This window comes from Toxorhynchites rutilus, chromosome 2 (genome assembly GCF_029784135.1).
Source record: "Toxorhynchites rutilus septentrionalis strain SRP chromosome 2, ASM2978413v1, whole genome shotgun sequence".
Taxonomy (NCBI): Eukaryota; Metazoa; Arthropoda; class Insecta; order Diptera; family Culicidae; genus Toxorhynchites; species Toxorhynchites rutilus.
In genome coordinates, this window is record NC_073745.1 from 156,065,538 (window position 1) to 156,085,442 (window position 19,905).

Genomic DNA, 19,905 nt, shown 5'->3' on the forward strand with positions numbered 1-19,905 from the left:
TCTATGTCAGTGCAATTCAACGAGTGATGACAATAATAATCTGTCTTTAGAATGAAATGCTGATGTTTCGATTGTTCTTCAGTAGTTATTTTCAAATTCTTATCGTGAAACGTAATATGTCCAATGTGCAAACAGGGCCAGTCAAAACATCCAATGTAACATTTTTCGCTCCGAGGCTTCAAATTTAAGCTCAAATCACGGAACAGCTGTTACGATTGGTTTTTCAGAGTTATTATTGACTGCTAGTGGTAAAAGTAGTGATAAAGATCGATACCTTTTAAGACAATTCGCGGAATAATGTTCAGGTCTTTTTTTTTTTTTTTTTTTTTTTATTAAATCGTTTATTTTTACAGGCTCAGTTACATAAGTTTAAAGGAGCCAAACTCCTATCTGTATAGTTACAAGTATACATAAACATTTTTTTATTAATTCTAATGTTAATGAGGTAGAGAACCGATTACTCGCGGCTTGCTCGAGTTTAGAAGGGTGACATTTTGTTTCAGGAAAAGGATGGGATATAAGGATATGTTGACAATGTTCACACTCACATTCGCACTCACATTCATCATACTCAATTCTTAAGCCTATCTTATATCTAACATGTATTTACATTTCACCTTATTCTATTGTTAGTAAGAAGGGATTTGATTTCTCGCGAAGGAAAAGGAAATGGAGAATATAAGGATATAAGGACAATCACACACGAAGATCGATAGCTTTTAGGAAGACATATATTTGGGACATGTAATCAAGGTCTAACCGAGCCAACACATCTCTCACCGGCACATTGGGCTGCCTTCCTCTAGCCCGAAGAGAGTTTTCTAAATTCGATCTGGCAACAAGATACTCCTCGCACGACCAAACAACGTGTTCGATGTCGTGGTAACCTTGGCCACAAGCACAGATATTGCCATCGGCAAGATTAAAACGAAAGAGTAGCGCGTCTAACGAACAGTGATTGGACATGAGTCGAGAGAAGGTGCGAATAAAGTCCCGACTTAAGTCCAGACTTTTGAACCATGGTTTGTGGCTAACCTTAGGGATAATCGAGTGAAGCCACCGACCCAATTCATCTTCGTTCCACTTACGTTGCCAGTTAACGATGGTATTTTTACGGACTAAAGAATAAAATTCATTGAAGGCGATTTGACGCTGATAAATATCGCCTTCAATTGCACCTACCTTTGCCAATGAGTCAGCCCTCTCGTTACCCGGAATTGAGCAATGTGAAGGGACCCAGACAAAAGTAATGACATAACAGCGTCTGGTTAAAGCACTCAAATTTTCTCGTATTCTCTCAAGGAAGTACGGCGAGTGCTTTTCCGGCCTCACTGAACGGATAGCTTCGACAGAGCTAAGACTATCCGTTACAATGTAATAGTGTTCAACAGGTCGTGAGGCGACGCTGTCCAGCGCCCAATGTATTGCTGCCAATTCAGCAATATACACAGAGCAAGGATTCTGAAGACTGTGGGAGGTGCTAAAAATTTCGTTGAACACTCCAAATCCTGTGGACTCATTCATAGAGGACCCATCAGTAAAGTACATATTATCACAATTGACACGCCCATACTTTGCATTGAAGATCGTAGGAACGATCCCCGATCGATGATAATCTGGAATTCCATGGATTTTCTCCTTCATGAACAGATCAAAATGTACAGAGGAATTGATGTAGTCAGGAAAACAAACACGGTTGGGAGTATACGAAGAAGGATCAACCTGCATGGAGATGAATTCATGATATGAGCTCATGAATCCTGAATGAAAATTTAGCTCGATAAGCTGCTCAAAATTTCCGATCACCAATGGGTTCATAACCTTACACCGGATGAGGAACCGAAGCGATAATAAATTGAAGCGATCTTTTAGTGGAAGTAGGCCTGCCAAAACCTCGAGACTCATGGTATGCGTTGAGGGCATACATCCCAACGCAATACGGAGACAAAGATACTGAATTCGCTCGAGTTTAATGAGATGTGTTTTGGCAGCTGATTGAAAACAGAAACTGCCATACTCCATCACTGAGAGAATAGTTGTTCGATACAACATTATAAGATCTTCGGGATGGGCTCCCCACCAGGTGCCGGTAATTGTACGGAGAAAGTTTATTCTTTGTTGGCATTTTTTACTCAGATACCTAATATGGGCCCCCCAAGTACATTTGGAGTCGAACCAGACCCCAAGATACTTGAATGACATAGCATGAGTGATCGGTTTACCCAAAAGTTGAAGCTTTGGTTTTGCTGGTCTATGCTTCCTAGAAAAAACCACCATCTCTGTTTTCTCCGTGGAGAATTCGATCCCTAGCCCAATGGCCCAGGTTAAAAAATTGTTCAAAGTATCTTGTAAGGGTCCTTGCAGGTCGGATTCGTTTGATCCTACGACAGACACCACTCCGTCATCTGCAAGTTGTCTTAGGCTGCAATTTTGTGTAAGACAATTGTCGATGTCGCTTACATAGAAGTTGTACAAAAGGGGGCTTAAACATGAGCCCTGGGGGAGGCCCATGTAGGAGACCCGATTTACTGTCGAATCCCCGTGAGAAAAGTTCAACTGTTTCTCACAAAGCAAGTTATATAACATATTATTCAACAGAGGCGGCAGACCCCGAGAGTGTAATTTGTCTGACAAAACCTCTATTGAAACAGAATCAAAGGCCCCCTTTATGTCCAAGAATACTGAAGCCATTTGTTTTTTTTCGGCGTAAGCCATTTGAATTTCTGAAGAAAGCAACGCAAGACAATCATTCGTCCCCTTGCCCCTGCGGAACCCATATTGTGTATCTGAGAGTAGGCCATTCGTTTCAACCCATCGATCATTGTTGTGTTCAGGTCTTCAACTTCATTTTTCTCGAGTTGACGAAAATGTTACCTAGGACCTTTTCAAAAGTTACGCGAGAAATCTATATTCATTTTGTTCAATTGTGTCTACACAAAAGGTGTCGACACAAAATTCCAAAAAAAAATCCGTGATATTTCCTGATTTTCCAGTCATTTTTCAGTAACCAAATTCTCTATTAGTATTTTAGCTGTAGTTCCTAAAACATTTCGTTAGCTTAAACAATGAAATTTAAGAACGTCTGTCGATATTTTCCGAAAAATGAATTGTTTGTGATTTCCAATTGAGTTAAACGACGACTGAGAAATGTCGAAAAAATGGATTTATTAATACAGTTCAAAGTTATCTTAATGGAGTCTTAAATACTAGTACAGAATGAGACATTTTCATTTCGATTCGGATTAATTTCATGAAACGATTTCAACGAAATACTTTATCTTGCAATCCTTCGGCTTACTTCTGTGCGTTCTCTAAAATTTCATTCGTTTTGCCTCTATAGATTTCGCTTCTGTTTCCCGTAGCCCTTTCATGACCTTTGATTCATATGACGATAAAGAGAGTGAGAATTTGAAACTGAGAATTTGAGTTGACTAGCTTAACATTTTTATTGATGCTATACTTCCAAAGTGAAGTATAGCATCATAAACTTGTCGTAAGTTACGTAAACCTATCCTTTCCTAAAATGTTCCAGCCGATCATAGTGAGCAAAATTGGTTTTGTTACTAGCAATATTGTTCCAGTGATAAGTCTGCTGGAGCTCCACTGATACGTCCAAAATCCGTCAAATATCAAAATAGTCAAAAGCTTCTCGAATCGTTTTCCCTCCATTTTTTATCGGAATCAATGATGGGAATATCAAGGATACATCAGTTAATACTTTTACAGAAGGTTTATTTTAAAAAAATATTTTTTTGACACCAACGTGTCTTTATTCACTCTTGCTAAATAACTGAACATAGAATTTTAGGATACTGCTATATATAATCTCGCTGTGCCCTGATTCTAGTCCTATCGCTAAATACTGCATTATGGCAAATAATGGAAATGTTTGTTTATTTGGATCTTGGGTCGTGAGATTGTTTATGATGTGATGTGGCTGAGTGGTCCGATGTCTGGAGTTTGTTGATAATGAATTATCGCTTCGCGGGTGGTCCGTTGCTGGCCAGATGGTTGGTGACTTAACTCATCATCGTTTCATAAGCTTTAAAACCACTGCTTCGCATCTCAGATGAAATTTCAAGATTAGTTAGTCGGAACATTTTGGCGTTTTGGATCCATCAATCCTTTTATGAACCGTGTAAAATATACAATCCGAAGCTACCCAAATTCAAGATTTTTTTTTGTCCATTTTGAGAGACCAGTTACTCGCGTAATATGACCAATTCACGTTCATACCGTCCATCGACACAACAAGAACCGTGTCGTGAATAAGTGCGCAAGAAGAAACGGTATAAATATACAGAGGACTGTGGAAAGGGATTTGACTGCAAAACGCGGGAAAAATATTTCCATCACCAACCGACACCGAGAGTCGATTTGTTCTCTTGAGCTGAAACAAAAAATAAGAAAGAGTATAATACAAACCTAGCTTTAACCGTAAAAGACGTACCTTTTAACTATTCAATGCTCTTATTGACACCACAACAATTCCACACGCAAAAAACCAAAAAAAAAAATATTGTAAAATATTGCTGATTGTTTACACACACTGCGGCTGATGGCCAAGATGGCAGAAAAGCCTTTTTCATAAGCCGCGGTACCGTTTTTTCGTTTATCGTGGTTAGACCTTTTCAGCTTTGAGCTTTGTGACTGTCATGAAACATTCATCTTAATACAACCATGTGTTTTTCAGCAGTGCGGAGTGATTTGTGCTACATAACTTTTTTCAGGCAGCATAGGATCCCAGCTTTGATAGTATGATTTTCAAGCATGAAATTATCGACAATTTTCGAAGAATAAAAGGAAGGGAATTGGTTGAAGTTGAACTGCAGATACTGATGCCAAATGACAGTATAAACAAGACCAATGTAAAAGCCATCTACTCTTGCGCTGTTTACTCTTCGGAATGACTAAGATCACCTACAGGCAAAAGCAAACAACATATACTGAAAAACCTACAACGAGTCAAACTAGTCAAATACGACTTTTTGACGTAGAACTACGTCTTTCAGGGAGGGTGCCAAATCAGAAAACAGGTCATGATTTCATGAAATAAAGTTAACGTTAATGATTATTTTCACTGTGAACGAATTCTCATGATTTGCATAACAATCGAATCGGAAATTTTCTAAGATTTATTTGATATGCTATACATTACAATTCGCTAATCTATAAATGGTTTAAATTCATGTAAACTGGAACAACTTCCTTTTTTCCCATACATTTGTTCTGCCGATTTGTGTGCTAACCCTACCCGTATTTCGAATGCCTATAACTCGAACATTTCTTAACAGATCGGAAAGATGTTTGCATCAATTGATAGGAAATATTTCTACGCGTCTATCACAATTAGTAAAATGTTATTTTTCCTGAGATGAACAATTGAATAACTGTAAAATGTCAAGCGTTATCTAAATGCCCTAACTGCCAAGTTTTGATTGGCCCGATTTACGGTTTCCCCAACACAGACTTCAAAATCAATGTACCTGTGGGAATCCGTTGAGTACTTTTGTACTCGCTTGTCGGTGTGCAGACCAGAATATGTTTCTATGAAACGTACTTTTAAACTGAGAAGCCTCGGAAAATCGGCATTTCGGATACTAGAGGTGAATGAACTTTCGCGATTCGAGAACTACGTAAACATGAGATGTGCAATTATTCCAGAGGGATTGTAATCATTGTATCGTTTGACAATTCTTCCGTTCACATAATTTAGTAGTCCTAGACAACATATCAAACATAAAAGGATGTTCATCAAATATATTTGTAACGAAGAACATAATCTATTACAAAAATTTCGATGCATTCTAAAATAATATTCGAAGTGGTAAACAAGTGGATTGTATATAATTGCGTAGTTCTACGAAAATATGCGGTCGTGTCATACATACAACCCCTTACAATTTTTTGGTATCATTAACTTTCTTATTACTGGAATAAAGAAAATTTTAATTGGCGGAATTTGTTTCTTTTTCAGATTAGTCACGAAGTTCTCTGATATTTCCTGATTTTCCCTGACATTGTTAAATTCCCTGATATTCCCTGATTTTCAAGGATTTTCAAGGATTTTCAAGGTAGTTGACACCCTGTCTCACGATTTGATCGAAATCGACTTCTACATTCTTCAATCCGTTCGATTCGAATTCAATTGATCAAAACATTATCCATAATATTAAATCATGATTAGACACACTTTACGTTGATTTGGCACCCAATGACTTCTTTTGCTCCCGAATATGAAAAATAAACTGCGTGGTTAACGATTTCTGATGCCAGAGGAAGCAGTGGATGCGTTTGAAACATTTATTTTGGAAGTACCACTTTCGGAGTGGCACGGATGCTTATTATTTGAGCAAATGCAGAATTGCATTCTAAAATGAATGAAATGGACGTGACGGGAATAAAGATAGAGATGGAAATGAGAACAAAAAAGTTCTTCATAACATGTCTGTTTCACCCACAGTTCCCCTATATGTATGTAGTCTACATTTGCTTGACTTTATGAATAATATGCTAATTTACTAACAATTCGACAGAAAATTCTTTTTACTTTTGTGGCAACAGTCCGTTTACCGGTCTTGGGAAGCCGTTCTTCAGTCACCTCGAACACCGACGGCCGTTGCATCTTCATCGCATAACCATCTACGAAGTCCACCCCGGAGTCTGCGCCCTCTTCCTGGTTCTCTGCTGAAAATAGTTTTGGCGGCTCTTTCATACGACATTCTGGCCAACTGTCCTGCCCACTCCATCCTACCACGTTGTATTGCCTTCACTATAGCATATTCATAGACTTGATACGGCTCGTGATTCATGCGTCTGCGTCACATTCCATTTTCCAGTTTACCGCCGAGTATTGAACGCTGCACTTTACGCTCAAAAACTCCAGCGCTGCACCGTTTGGATGTCTCCAGGTTTGCTTTTGAATGTTTAAACGTGGAAAATAGGTGCTACAGATAACCATTCCCCTGGCAACGGCAAAGTTCACTAACCTCAGGCCGTTATCATTAGTCGTCAAATGAAGACTATGTTTTCCAATGATTGGACGGAAGAATTCCTCCTTCCCAACATGTGTGTTTGCATCCCCGAGGACGATTTCTACATAGCGTTTTGGACACTCGCCAGACGGACAGTAGGGTTATAACGGACAGGTTGTTGATTTGTACAGTTGCATTATGAATTCCAATTTCTGTTGGTTGGAACCCCTTCTTGAGCTATTCTATAATATTTATACCATCCTATGATAATGAATACTGATCAAAAGTGGAATAGGAAAATAGAAACCGAAAATCATACATGATTCCGCGTCGGATGTGTTTTTTGCGGCTTCGATATCAAGCATTTTGAGTGGTTGAATTGCAAAAATCGCTGATGGTTATATTTCGGTTTGTGAGCAAACAGAGAAGCGAATGTACTAAAGCTATGTACGGAAAAGTAAATTGTTTCGTAAGTGGTAAATTTAAATTATTAAAATAATTGCACTGGTGGAGTTGAAATGGACAGTCACATCCAATGCATGATGGAAAGTGAAGGAAAGAATATTCAACTCCTTTTTTTATTGTTTTCTCTTTTTGTTCTGGTCAGTGGTCAGTGGAGAATTACTACTCACAATGTTCTGTTTTCAAAATCTGATATACCTTATCACCTTCTGCTCCTAAAGGGGCCCCTTTTGTGTTTTTGACCCAGGAAAAATATGCCACCCCAACCAAAACCAAGCCTTATTTTGAAAAACGTTATGTGTTTCCTACTACTTTTTTATGTATGAGAAAATTTCAATTAATATTTTAGGTGAATTGGCCTAGCACATGTACCTACTATTTCAATAATGATTTAAACAAATTTGGCCAAGAAAACACGCATAAATATATCTCTTCTAACGTTATATGTGCGAGTGACCACAGGTGACCACTTTACCTCCTCACTAAAAAAAATGTTCGATTTTTCAATCTTTTTTCTAATAATGAAAAATGTACTATTTTCAATTTTCATGATAAAAACCGCTCACTATCTTGAACTACAATAAGTTGAGCTACAATATTCTTCGAAGAACGGATATTTTAGTGGTATGTAGACACAGGAAATGGGCATGTTCCTTAGGGTGACCACATTCTCCCCAGTTCCCCTACTTGAATGACATATGTGATATAGGGTCTACTGCACGGAATCCCCTTTCTCCGGAATTGGTCCATTGAACCTTCCATGCGAGCAAGCATGGAACAATGATCGGAACCCGGTCAGGTCAGGTATAAGGACTAAATTGTAAACGCGAGACTTGAATTTTCTGAATAAGAAATGTTTACGGTTTTGAGCAACCACGGAGCATTTTTTTTGGAAAATTTATATTAATGGAATTGATGCAATAAAACCCTAAATAGAAAACCATTTTTCACACAGATAGATTAAAATTAAAAAATGCGCAGATGCTTCGCACTGTCTTATTAAAATATGTTAACGTTCTACTCTCTTCTCCAATTGCAGCTTTTTATGATAGACAACTGTGCGGACGACTGGCGAATAGCAATGACCTGGCAGCGAATGAGCCAAATAGCTTTAGAATTACTCATCTGTGCGGTGCATCCCATTCCAGGTCAATATTATTTTCTATGGACAACCAAGTTAGCGAATAAGAATAAAGCCATGGGATCGGAACTCGTCCCATATGACGTTGCGTTATCTTTGCCAATGTTCCTTCGTTTGTACCTGATATGCCGTGTGATGTTGTTACATTCGAAACTCTTTACCGACGCCTCATCACGTAGTATAGGTGCATTAAATCGTATCAATTTCAATACACGGTAAGTTTACATAAACATACATAACTACCTAATAGCCTAAACTTTTGAGACATCGAAATCAAAATCGGGTTAGTTTTTGCTGAAAGTATTTTTGAAAGAAACAGAACGAGATTCCCACTCTTTATCTGTTGAAGATTAGCGTGAGCTTACTCAAGCACTAAATACTAAAAAACAATATCAAACCATAGTATTCGATTTGATAAAACCTCTTTTATTTCTGAATTATCATTTGCAGATTTGTACTCAAAACATTAATGACAATATGTCCGGGAACGGTCCTACTAGTATTCATGGTTTCATTATGGATAATAGCATCATGGACGCTTCGACAGTGCGAAAGGTAATTATCTTTCTTCATCCAGTCATAATCTTCTTCCTTCCGAATCTGTCGCTCTCTGATTTCTTTTACTATTCCATTACATTATTGTACTGTTCCTGTTGAGCTAATCTTGAACCATATTCACATAGTCTAGAACTCATCATTGGAATAAATATCCAAACGTAAATAACTAATAACAATTCCCTGTTTCTCAACACCCAATCCCTACAAATGAATGAAATAAAATGTGCCCAGTAGTTTTAATCTCGTTCCATGATAATAATTAGTGAATAGTACATCATAATTAACAAAACAGCTTGCATTACACACATACCCATTGTTATTGCGATATGCAGTTATTAGGATCTTTCGTGATAATGCTCAATTACATGTTTCGAACCTGATTTTTCTTCCTCCTGTCCATTCCTCTGGTTTCATCCTACATTTCCTGATATGACCACACGTTTCTCAGATATTTAGAGATTTTAATTAAAACTTTTTTCTTGCAATGCTGCACTCATAATCATCCGCGACTTATTTACCTTAATTCTGTTGTACCCTGCAATATGTGAAGTAACTTTGAAAACAACTTCAATAATTATTTCAGAACTTATCTGAATCACATACAAATTGAAGAACACTTTGTTCGTCGAATCACTGCCTTAAATAATGCGTTACCGTTCACTAACTTCCTGTTTCCGTTGACGTACTCTGTCGCTCATCCATCTAATAACAATCCTGATTTGAAAACATTAAAACTTTCCATTCGCTTCCATCTCATTTAATTCTTCTGCTTCCCATTTAATCCCTCATAAAGAATCATATTCATTCATCACTTTGTTTAAAAGAAAACTAGATTAATGTTCTTCCATTAAAAAAATACTCTGGTGATCCAACCAACGAAAATGATCGATTCCAGCGATAGTTCGAGGAAATAAAAAAGTATTAGAAGTAAAATAAAACACTTTACAAATATAAACGAACATCGTAAGGCTAAAAAAAACGACGCCCAAAGTTTGAAAGTCAATTTACAGAACAAACAACCTCTCAGTGTTTCAAAGCGATCTGTATTTTTGATATGTTTTATTTCATAGTTATACTATTGTTTTGGTTTGTAGTGGAAGTTTTTTTTATTTTGATATTACGACAAATACGTTCAAGTTCTGGCACGGTTGAATTTTTTTGCACAAGCACTGTTTTACGTTCATGAATCGCACGTCACTGCAATGAATACACATCAAAACATTATTTCTATGCACTTATGACGCGTTAGCGAACATGTGAGCTCTCAAGACACAGCAATATTTGTAACCGTAAATCGTGATTGAAGATTATGCCGATAGGTATAATAACAGCGTCAATTCATATGTTTTTGATCTTCTGATTTTCCTAGTGATTTTGTTTCCAGTTCATCTGAAAATTTCTAAATCAGTCGAATGTGTATCTGAATATAACGTAATTGGGAAAAATTGGATGTATAATATAGTTAGGTCTTTGCAACTTCACAACATGATTTTTATCAAATTGTCAGATAATGCACAATTTACCTAGGTGCAATTGCCATTTTTCATCACTTTTGATTTTGAGACAACTCATGATCTGAGAGTACTAGGCTATGATTATTGTAATGGGTCATCGTCTTGAACAAATTTCAGAATAAAGAAGTTAAAAAAAGGTGTCTTTTATTAAAATTTTATGGACTCCTGCGGTGATGAAATGTTGCATTCCGGGTCACCCTTCCACTCATAAAATTATGTTTGACAATTACTTAATATTTATCGCTTTGGCAGAATTTGAGATAGTTGGGAGGGTTCAGGTCCTTTTTAAATAAATCCATTTCGTTGTAATGGCACCGGAAAAATCTTTCGACTGTAGTGACAGGCTGTCACTGACAGCTTGCTAAATCTAGTCAAAGCATTATATGTCCTTCGTGTTCTTTAACACATTAAGGATCGCACGTTTTGGGGCAAACTTGAATTTGTTCGGATTCCACGGATGAGATCGTTTCCTTCGGTGTGGATGAGACCAAGGCGAGCCATCGGTAGGTTTTGTTATGCCGGGTTTACATTAGGGAGATCTATAGCTATAGATGGATTTATTCACGTGAAAATAGGTGTAAACGGGTGAGAATAAATATGATACACTTATTCGAGGTATATATATAACTTGAATAAATTCAGCATATGTAAACGCTTGTGAATTTCTCACTGGTGAGAAATCACTAAAGTTGGATGCAGTTCTACTTCAGGTGAATAAATTCACCGAAGATATGAATATATTTATTATAGAAGTTCACGCTAGTGTAAACGGTTGATGCGATTTCTATAAATCTCATCATATTTCTTCACATGAATATATCCCTAGTCTAAACCCACCCTTAGATTCTTGGCAAACCATCGATATAACCATCAAGTGTAGAAAACACGGGTTATTTCGTGATCCATCCGTAACAGACGGAACGCGAAACTAGAGAAAACTCGTGAGCGGTTCGCAATGTGTTAATGTGCTGTAGAATATGTTCATTATTAATTCTTGTTAGCACTTCACGTACACCTCGCCGTTCATGAGCAAACTTCCTTTGGACTTTATTAGGACATTGCTGTTGTGTCTCGTTTATGTGCGCTAGATCTGCTGGTTTCTTATAGCTAATTGCTAAGCATGCTGGAAAAAATGAAAGATTTCGAGTGCTTATAACTCGAACATTTCTTAATAGAACTGAAAGATGTTTGCATTAATTGATCGGAAACAGTGTTGCCACACCTACAGATTTATCTGGAAAGGTAAAGAATTTTTCGTTATTTTTGGTACAGATTCTGTACGGTACAGAATACAGATTTTCGTCAAAAAATACAGATTGGTACAGATTGTTTCCGCGTGTGAAATTCCTTACATTTGAATAAAGCAACATTAAGGTACATGAGGACTTTTACGCCGCAGTATCGCTTGGTGCTGTTGATAATGAAGGGTTTATAATGTAATAATTGATCACTAAGGACGAAATTCGTATACAGGGTTCTACGAAGGAAATGCACAAGCTCTGGAAAATAAATTTCGTACCCTAAAGGTGAAATTACTACATAAGGAAATCGCAGCTTCAGAAAACGAGCATGTGCAGGATTGATGGACAAAAATTTGATGTCTAAAAAAATTGATGGTTTGATGTCTGAAAAGAATTGACGTTCGCATTTTCGGCGTTTCGATGCCATGTTTGTATCGTTCTCACAACGCCTCTCTCCTCGGCACTTTTTTCTGAATATAATCAAAACGAAAATAAGCTTCGAAATCGGCTGAGCAACGATACGATGAACACTATTTTGAGACCAAAAGATTTTATTGAACTACGTAGTGGCTACGTATAACCATCATCAAAATTTCGAATGACTTACAAATGTAAATGTAGTATTTATAGTAAATAAATGAGTTTTTTTTTCATTCTACTAAAACATATTTTTTCTACAACGAATATTTTCGATGGTACAAATTTTTTGAACAAAAAGTCACAGGAGGGTTGTGTCCGAGACACGACCGCATAATTGACGTAGGATTCCGTTAGTCTATCTGTTGATTTTTGATATGCTGGAAAATTAACATCAGAAAACTCTTTGATAATGATTTGGTGGCCCTGAAAAGAGCCGTTTTGTTTGGTTGTTCGGTATTGTTTGTTCACTCCACCAGTGTTTACCGAGTGATGATGACAGAAGGATGGCAAATAGTCGTTGGATAGTACGTATCACATAAAAGATTCTGAAGTGGAACGAGATATGATGAAAACCGCCCTCTGTGATCCTAGATTAGATGCCGCCTGTGTTATGTATGGATGAAAAAAAAACTCACTAATTTATAATAATTAATTACCAATACCGAACACAATTATCAATTTTTCACATCAGTAAAAACATGTTACTTTAATGTAGAGAAAAATATTTGAAATGGAAAAGGTAATTTTCTTTTATAATTTTTAGTTTCTGAATGTTTATTCAACCCAATGCGAATTTTAATTGGACTAACAACACCAACACCTATACTATATATAGAGCATGTGGGAAATCACATTTTCTAATATTTCTTCACTTTTCCAATTTTTCTCGTCGTATAAACTTTTCTTGAGTGAAAATGAGCATAACAAAACAGACAGCTTAAACCGAACGACCCGTTCTCAAGCGGGAACACACCTTGGTTTTTATTTATGAAAATTGAAATAAATCGTTTCATACATCAAGTGATTTTGAACACAACAATTTTACACTTACACTTGTGCTAAATTTTTCACAATACACGATCGGTCATTGATATGAAATTTCACGAAGCAACCAACACTAAAGTTCCAGATTTAAATTTTATTTGCTAGAATTAGTCACCCATCTTGGAATATAAAAATGCCCCCGACTTGCATATATTGGCAATGCTGAGTTCACTCAGGCACCTTGGTTTTGATGTCTCTGTTAGGGAACACTTCACGGTGGGAATAAAAGTTTTCATGTATTTGCAAAGTCGATTTCCTCCAGGCAGCTTGGTTTTGATGTCTCTGTTAGAGAACACATTTCGGTGGGGGCAAAAGTTCCCCCTTCTTTCATGTATTTGCAATGCCGATTACCCCCAGGTTGTTTGATTTTGATGTCTCAGTTAGGGAACCGTCACATGTATCGTCAATTTCAACCAACCAAAAGAGAGTATTTCCGTTAGGATAGGGGTTGAGATTTTTCAATAGTTCGATAGTTAGTTATGTGTGTTTCATAAATATATCTTTCTTTGGGAATCACCCAGCGTATCTATTCTAACGGAGAAACGTCTTACCTCGTGCTCGTTGATGATGAAAGTGAAGTCCAGGGCCAATGATTACTAAGCAAAGGTTTATGCGGTGTCGATGTCTTTCACGCCGCTGTCATGACGTCACAACTAAGCGTTCACCCTACGTGTCATATGTTTGAGAGAACACATCGTTAAATTGGTCGTTCTTTCATTGTGTATCACACATCTTCCCTCTTCTCAAAAAAAAGCGCAGAATTGTACACGCTGATAATAGTAATCTTTTCGTTTGTACAACTAACTTGATTGATAAATACGCAATATTTCAGAAAATAACCTTCAACGTGCGACCAAACAATCCCCTATTCATGCTAACTTGATTTTCCACACACTGATGTTGCATCGGGTACCCACCTTTGCAATGTTGTACTTGCATTGGGAGCAATATCGAAAAATGCTGCTGTCGATTCCCCTTCCCAAAAAACCAGAAAATTGTTGCCTCGAGGAACAAGAATGTAAACATGGAACAGATTCCCATCCGAAAGATTTTCGCAGGAAATTTTCAACTTAATTATCGTCAACAATACTCGTACACAAAAAGTATTCGCCAATAATATTGCATGTTTATCTAAAGATCTCTAAGGATCTGGAAGAAACCCTCTTATGGGACGATTTGCATAATCCACGAAACAAGTCTCAACTACGTGATTTCCTTCACTCAGAACCAGAGGCAAGAACCACACAATTGAAAGGATATACGATTATTCCTTAGTGATTCGATAATGGATTTTTTGGTCACCTTGAAGTTCATGTGCCACACGTAGGTGCAGGTGGCGAATCAAATCATTGCAACGATGAAAAATGTTGCGTGAACTGTGCTAGCCAAAGATCGTTAACGCAGAATATTTGTTCGCATTGTGCCAATCAACGACGAAAAATAGCAATGGTGAACATATTGAATTGCTTTTCCCCAGGCGACGAGTTAATGAATCTGACGATGCTCGTAATCGGTGTACAGTGGATCCTTGCAATGCAATCCACAGATCATGTTGCGTTGAATTTCATCACTTCCCAAACTTTTTTACACTTGGAGGGATGCAACGTTTCGTTATATTTTTTAGATACTCGGTTTAATAACTCGTGTTATTCAACAATCGACATGGTTTCAGTGTTATCTTGCACATTTCAAGTAAAGGCAAATATACAATATCTTCTCCGTTGATCGTCTCACATTTAGGGATGAACACCGCACAAAGAAAAGGCAATATAACTGCCACTAACATACGGGAGCATGTCGCAAGGAATTGTACTGGCACAGTTTATCATGCGGTAGTTCTTGACTAAATGAATCTGTGAGATCTAGACTAAGTATTCTTAGACACTGCGGAACATTGATCCAATATGGGCGTTCTGTAACGCTAGAAGGATAGTCGCAACGACATTTGAGTCTGTTTGAATTTTGGGCATTTTACTCTGCGGACATCCCGTTCCGCTCAAACACAGAGTTTTTTGCACTACGAGCAATCTGCGAACATCCCGTTCCGCCAAAATACTGAGGACACTCCTTTTGAATTTTCATCACAATGCAAATCTGCGGACATCCCATTCCGTCACATCACTGCGGACATCCCGTTCCGCCTTCACTACGGACATCCCGTTCCGCCACTACTCTACACACTCCATTCGGCCAAATCACTGCGGACATCCCGTTCCGCTGAAACCTGTCTGTCCGATCGCGGACATCCCGTTCCGCTTCAACACTTTTAGTTTTACGTTGAAAGGAATTGACATAAACTAAATTCTTCGAATAGCTGGGTGATTCCCTTTTCACAATTTTTTTATTTATTGAAACCTTGACAATAAATTATCAGGTTCCAGGATTTTAAATGTTGCTTTATTAAGCAACTCCTGGCAGGATCGCCAATGTGTGTTTCATAAATATATCTTTCTTTGGGAATCACCCAGCGTATCTATTCTAACGGAGAAACGTCTTACCTCGTGCTCGTTGATGATGAAAGTGAAGTCCAGGGCCAATGATTACTAAGCAAAGGTTTATGCGGTGTCGATGTCTTTCACGCCGCTGTCATGACGTCACAACTAAGCGTTCACCCTACGTGTCATATGTTTGAGAGAACACATCGTTAAATTGGTCGTTCTTTCATTGTGTATCACACAAGTTACATGACATATATTATTTTCTTCAATATGAAAAATTGTTATGGAGTGCCAGAATCGATTGACGCAAAAAATTCATCAATCCATCATGAAATGACTGAGGAATAAGCGTTTGAAATTGGACAATTTTCACGATGTGCTCGATTTTCGATTTTCAATTTGTACCCCAATATGTTCCCGAAAGACGTAATCCTACGTCAAAAGTACAGATGAGAAAGATTTTTAACCCCTCTGGTACAGATTAAAATGTGGCAACACTGATTGGAAATATCTCTACGCATCTATCACGAATCATAAAATGTTATTTTTCATGAGATCAACGCCCTAACTGCCTCATTTTGATTGACCCGATTCTCGGTTCCTCTAACACAGACGTCAAAACTAAGGAGTCTGAAGGAATCAGCACTGTAAATACATGCAAGTTGGGGGAATTCTTGTTTACGCCGAAATGTGTTCCCTAACCCAGACTTCGAAACCAAGGTGCCTGAGGAAATGGACACTGGAAATAAATGCAAGTTGAGGGAATTTCTGTTCTCACCGAAATATGTTTTCTTAACACAGATCATAAAATCAAGGAGCCTGGGGAAACGCTGTTTTGCTTTCTTTTTTCCTCCTCTCTAGCTTCTTTTCTTTCGTATTCTGCTTTATACACCTCCAGAAGCTGCGACCTGTTGCATCTGAACGCTTGCAGATGTGTCTATCTCCGATTGGCGTTTGCGCCGAATGATCCTCGATGTCATAATGATATCTGGCTCTAAGGAATCATCAACTGCCGTTATTTGTAACAATAATGGAAAAGCCGGATGTGCGATTATCTTTTACTGTTTCTTTTTACTTCGCAAAATTTTATATATTGGATTCTATCTGTAACCGTGAAAAAAAACACCCAGCTCTCTTTTAATTTCTTGAGAGATGTTTTCCCACATCTCTCGTTTTATTTTCAAACCTTCTCAGAGGACCAACGCTCTCCATGTTCTGAATATATAAATTCAAAAGAAGACACGTTTGTTCCTTTGTTCAAGTTACAACCGTATTCATTGTGCCCGTTGGATCGGGGATGCCGAACTGCTCTCCGCTTTGTGCATCTGTTGTTTCAAAGCCGTAGTGATCTGCAATGTCGATGAATTTTGCTTGGACCACTGCATTACCTTAAACGGAAATAAAAAATAGCACAATTTCCGTTTTCCCACATCAGAAACATAAACATGAAAATAAGCAATAGTCATGATGGTTCAAATATCGCCAGGTTTGCACTAAATTATCGATGAGGAATGGATTCAACTGTTACGGACGTAAAATTTCTTTCCATTCATTTCAATTAATTTATGGTACATGTTACGGCCTGGGTAGGTATAAACAAAAGAAAAACAAATATTTCATTTAAAAACACAATACTTTACTTCAACCACAAACTGTACACACACAACGATACACAAAACACTTAATCTTTACAATCTAAAACCTGGAAAGCAAGAACAATTTAGCTTAAACGTGAATAGTATTTTCACTTACCTCTTTATCGTTCCTTAGTGGTCCTGTTGGTCCCGGCGTTGCGCTTGCCAAGATGGGAGCTTCGGGTTCGATTCCCGTTCGGGTCAGAAATTATATCGTCATAGATCGTTTTCGTGGCTTGCACTGGTAAAGGGGAACTGTCTAAGGTGTGGTGGGATGAGCATTGGGCATTGCCAGTCCCCAAGAAAAGCCACAAAATCCCGGAAACAGCTCCTCTAAGCGAATTGACGCCGTTATAAGCGTCTTTGCTCAGTCCTGGTGGTACTCGGCACGTAAAGCAGCAGTATCACGATGGTCCTCTTGCGAGATAGTGGGGTTGGACGCAGGCCTTGCAAGCCGCACCACTAAAAACACCAAGCAACGAACGATACACAAGCGAATTGCGAATCAGGCCATGTTGTAAAGACGTTAAGCCTAAATAAAGAAAATAAATTTATCATTCCTAACGATAATAGAATGAAAAGATAATATATTCTGTAACACGATACTTACCTATGACAGTTGAGTACAACACAATAATCAAAACAAACACGCGAATTTTCAGAGGCTAAAACAATATCGCTATAGAAACGGGGAAAACAAACCCAATTGTTTTTATAGCGCAGCTCCTTTTTGTTTGGGTTGCGTCTAGAATATGCGCTATAAAAACAATTGGGCAATTCTAGACGCAACCCTGGAATATGCGCTATAAAAACAATTGAGTTTGTATTCCCCATTTCTATAGCAATATTGTTTTCGCCTCTGAGAATTCGTGTGTTTGTTGTGTGATTGTTTAGATTATTGTGTTGTACTCAACTACTACGGGTAAGTATTGTGTCACAGAACATATACTATCTTTTTAGTCTATTATTGTTAGGAACGATAAAGAGGTAAGTGAAAATAATATTCACGTCTAAGCAAAATTTATAATTGTTCTTGCTTCCCGGTAATTAGAGTAAGTTAACTCTAGTTCGACATCTAGCTAATTGGGTAGCAAGTCTACTCTTTATTCATCACTCCGGAACTCCGCTCAGAAACCTTTCTGGGCGAAGACAGTGCATTTACAGGAATTGAAAAGTATCACCCAACATATAAGGTAGAGCCTATTCGTTTTGTTCTGAAGCAACATGAATCCTTTATCAAAATCATCCACGAAAATCAGCAACACGAATCCATCACATCAAAATCGTTCAAATTGATCGTTTGTTGATTTATTATTGTTATTTTTTTTCTGCAATAATAACACACAAAATAATACAAAAAAAAACAGGCGAAGTGAACGTAATATATTTTTATAAATCAAATTGTAGAAAAAATGCATCAAAATAAACAACTCAGTTTGAATCATAACAGACTATATCATGCACACCAACAAATCGCGTCATTCGTGAATCTGAAAACTGTTTTTAAGGTGAAGGTGGAAGCTGGCGCTCATTTCTTTCATCTCCCTACCTTACCCCTCGCCCGACAATCAATAATTTTGCGAAACAATGTGAAGAAAATGATCGTTTTCGCACACTTCCCATCAAGTAATATCAACCAAACTATAATCGATTACTCACAAGATATTAAATTTTCATCTGCTGTCGCACTGTATGGTGAAAAACGTCGGAAAACTCGAGCAAGTGCTCTGAAAGTTAAATTTTCGGCAATGGTTTTGTTTTGTATTGATGAAAGCATCGTTATCGGAACAGCTATAAAAACCACTCAATAAAAAAAGACGGGTGGGTAATGTCGGGGACATAACCGGAGTGACGTAGGACTATACAAAGGGGACAGCTTTTGTTAAATATATATTTTAAATATTTTGTTTTATTTTCTTCTCCTACGTGAATACCTACCTATCTACCTGAAAAATGGATTAGTTTACTGTTTACTCTTTATGAACACGTTGATGGTTCTGAAAAGAACCTTTGGTGTTGTGTTTTTGTTATCACTCGATATTCCTATCTTGTTCGGTTAAACCTTCCTGTTTAGCTATTGCGTTTACCACTCGCCATAGCTTTCACAGTTGAAAAATTTCTTCCCATCCAGCTTGTGACATGTTGTTCAGTAAATTACATTTAATGCGACGTGCCGGAGAAACACTTTGCCACTCACTGAAACTAATTGTTGCCTTGATGAGCGCCGAACCGAAGCTGCTCTGTTCTTGATGCGGGTTTTCTGATTGTCGTGAGCAGCTTTGCAAGCCAACTCGAGCACTCCGACGGCCGAAACTCTATAATCGCTGTTAGGTATACTGGTGCTCCGGCACCAATCCGTTCGGCCTAGTTACCCTTGCGGAGCAATCAGTGAATGCGACTAACAGGGAACTGGAGACCTGCACGGTTCGAGTGAGACTTTGCCTTTCCCTTAACTTGTCCTCCTTTGTTACGTCCACGA

General features: G+C 37.9%; 1 protein-coding gene across 25 annotated transcripts in view; it reads left to right on the forward strand.

Moving 5' to 3' along the window:
• The window catches only part of LOC129770377 (small conductance calcium-activated potassium channel protein), a 691,836-nt gene that overhangs the window by 564,775 nt on the left and 107,156 nt on the right, over nucleotides 1-19,905 (forward strand). For all 25 annotated transcript variants that reach the window (XR_008742104.1, XR_008742103.1, XM_055773170.1 and 22 more), the window contains 2 exons: nucleotides 8,476-8,792; nucleotides 9,028-9,132. Coding sequence is in view for 23 of the 25 variants with exons in the window: in XM_055773170.1 (XP_055629145.1) it covers nucleotides 8,476-8,792; nucleotides 9,028-9,132 (422 nt within the window). In the remaining 2 variants the exon portion in view is untranslated. The remainder of the gene's footprint in view (nucleotides 1-8,475; nucleotides 8,793-9,027; nucleotides 9,133-19,905) is intronic.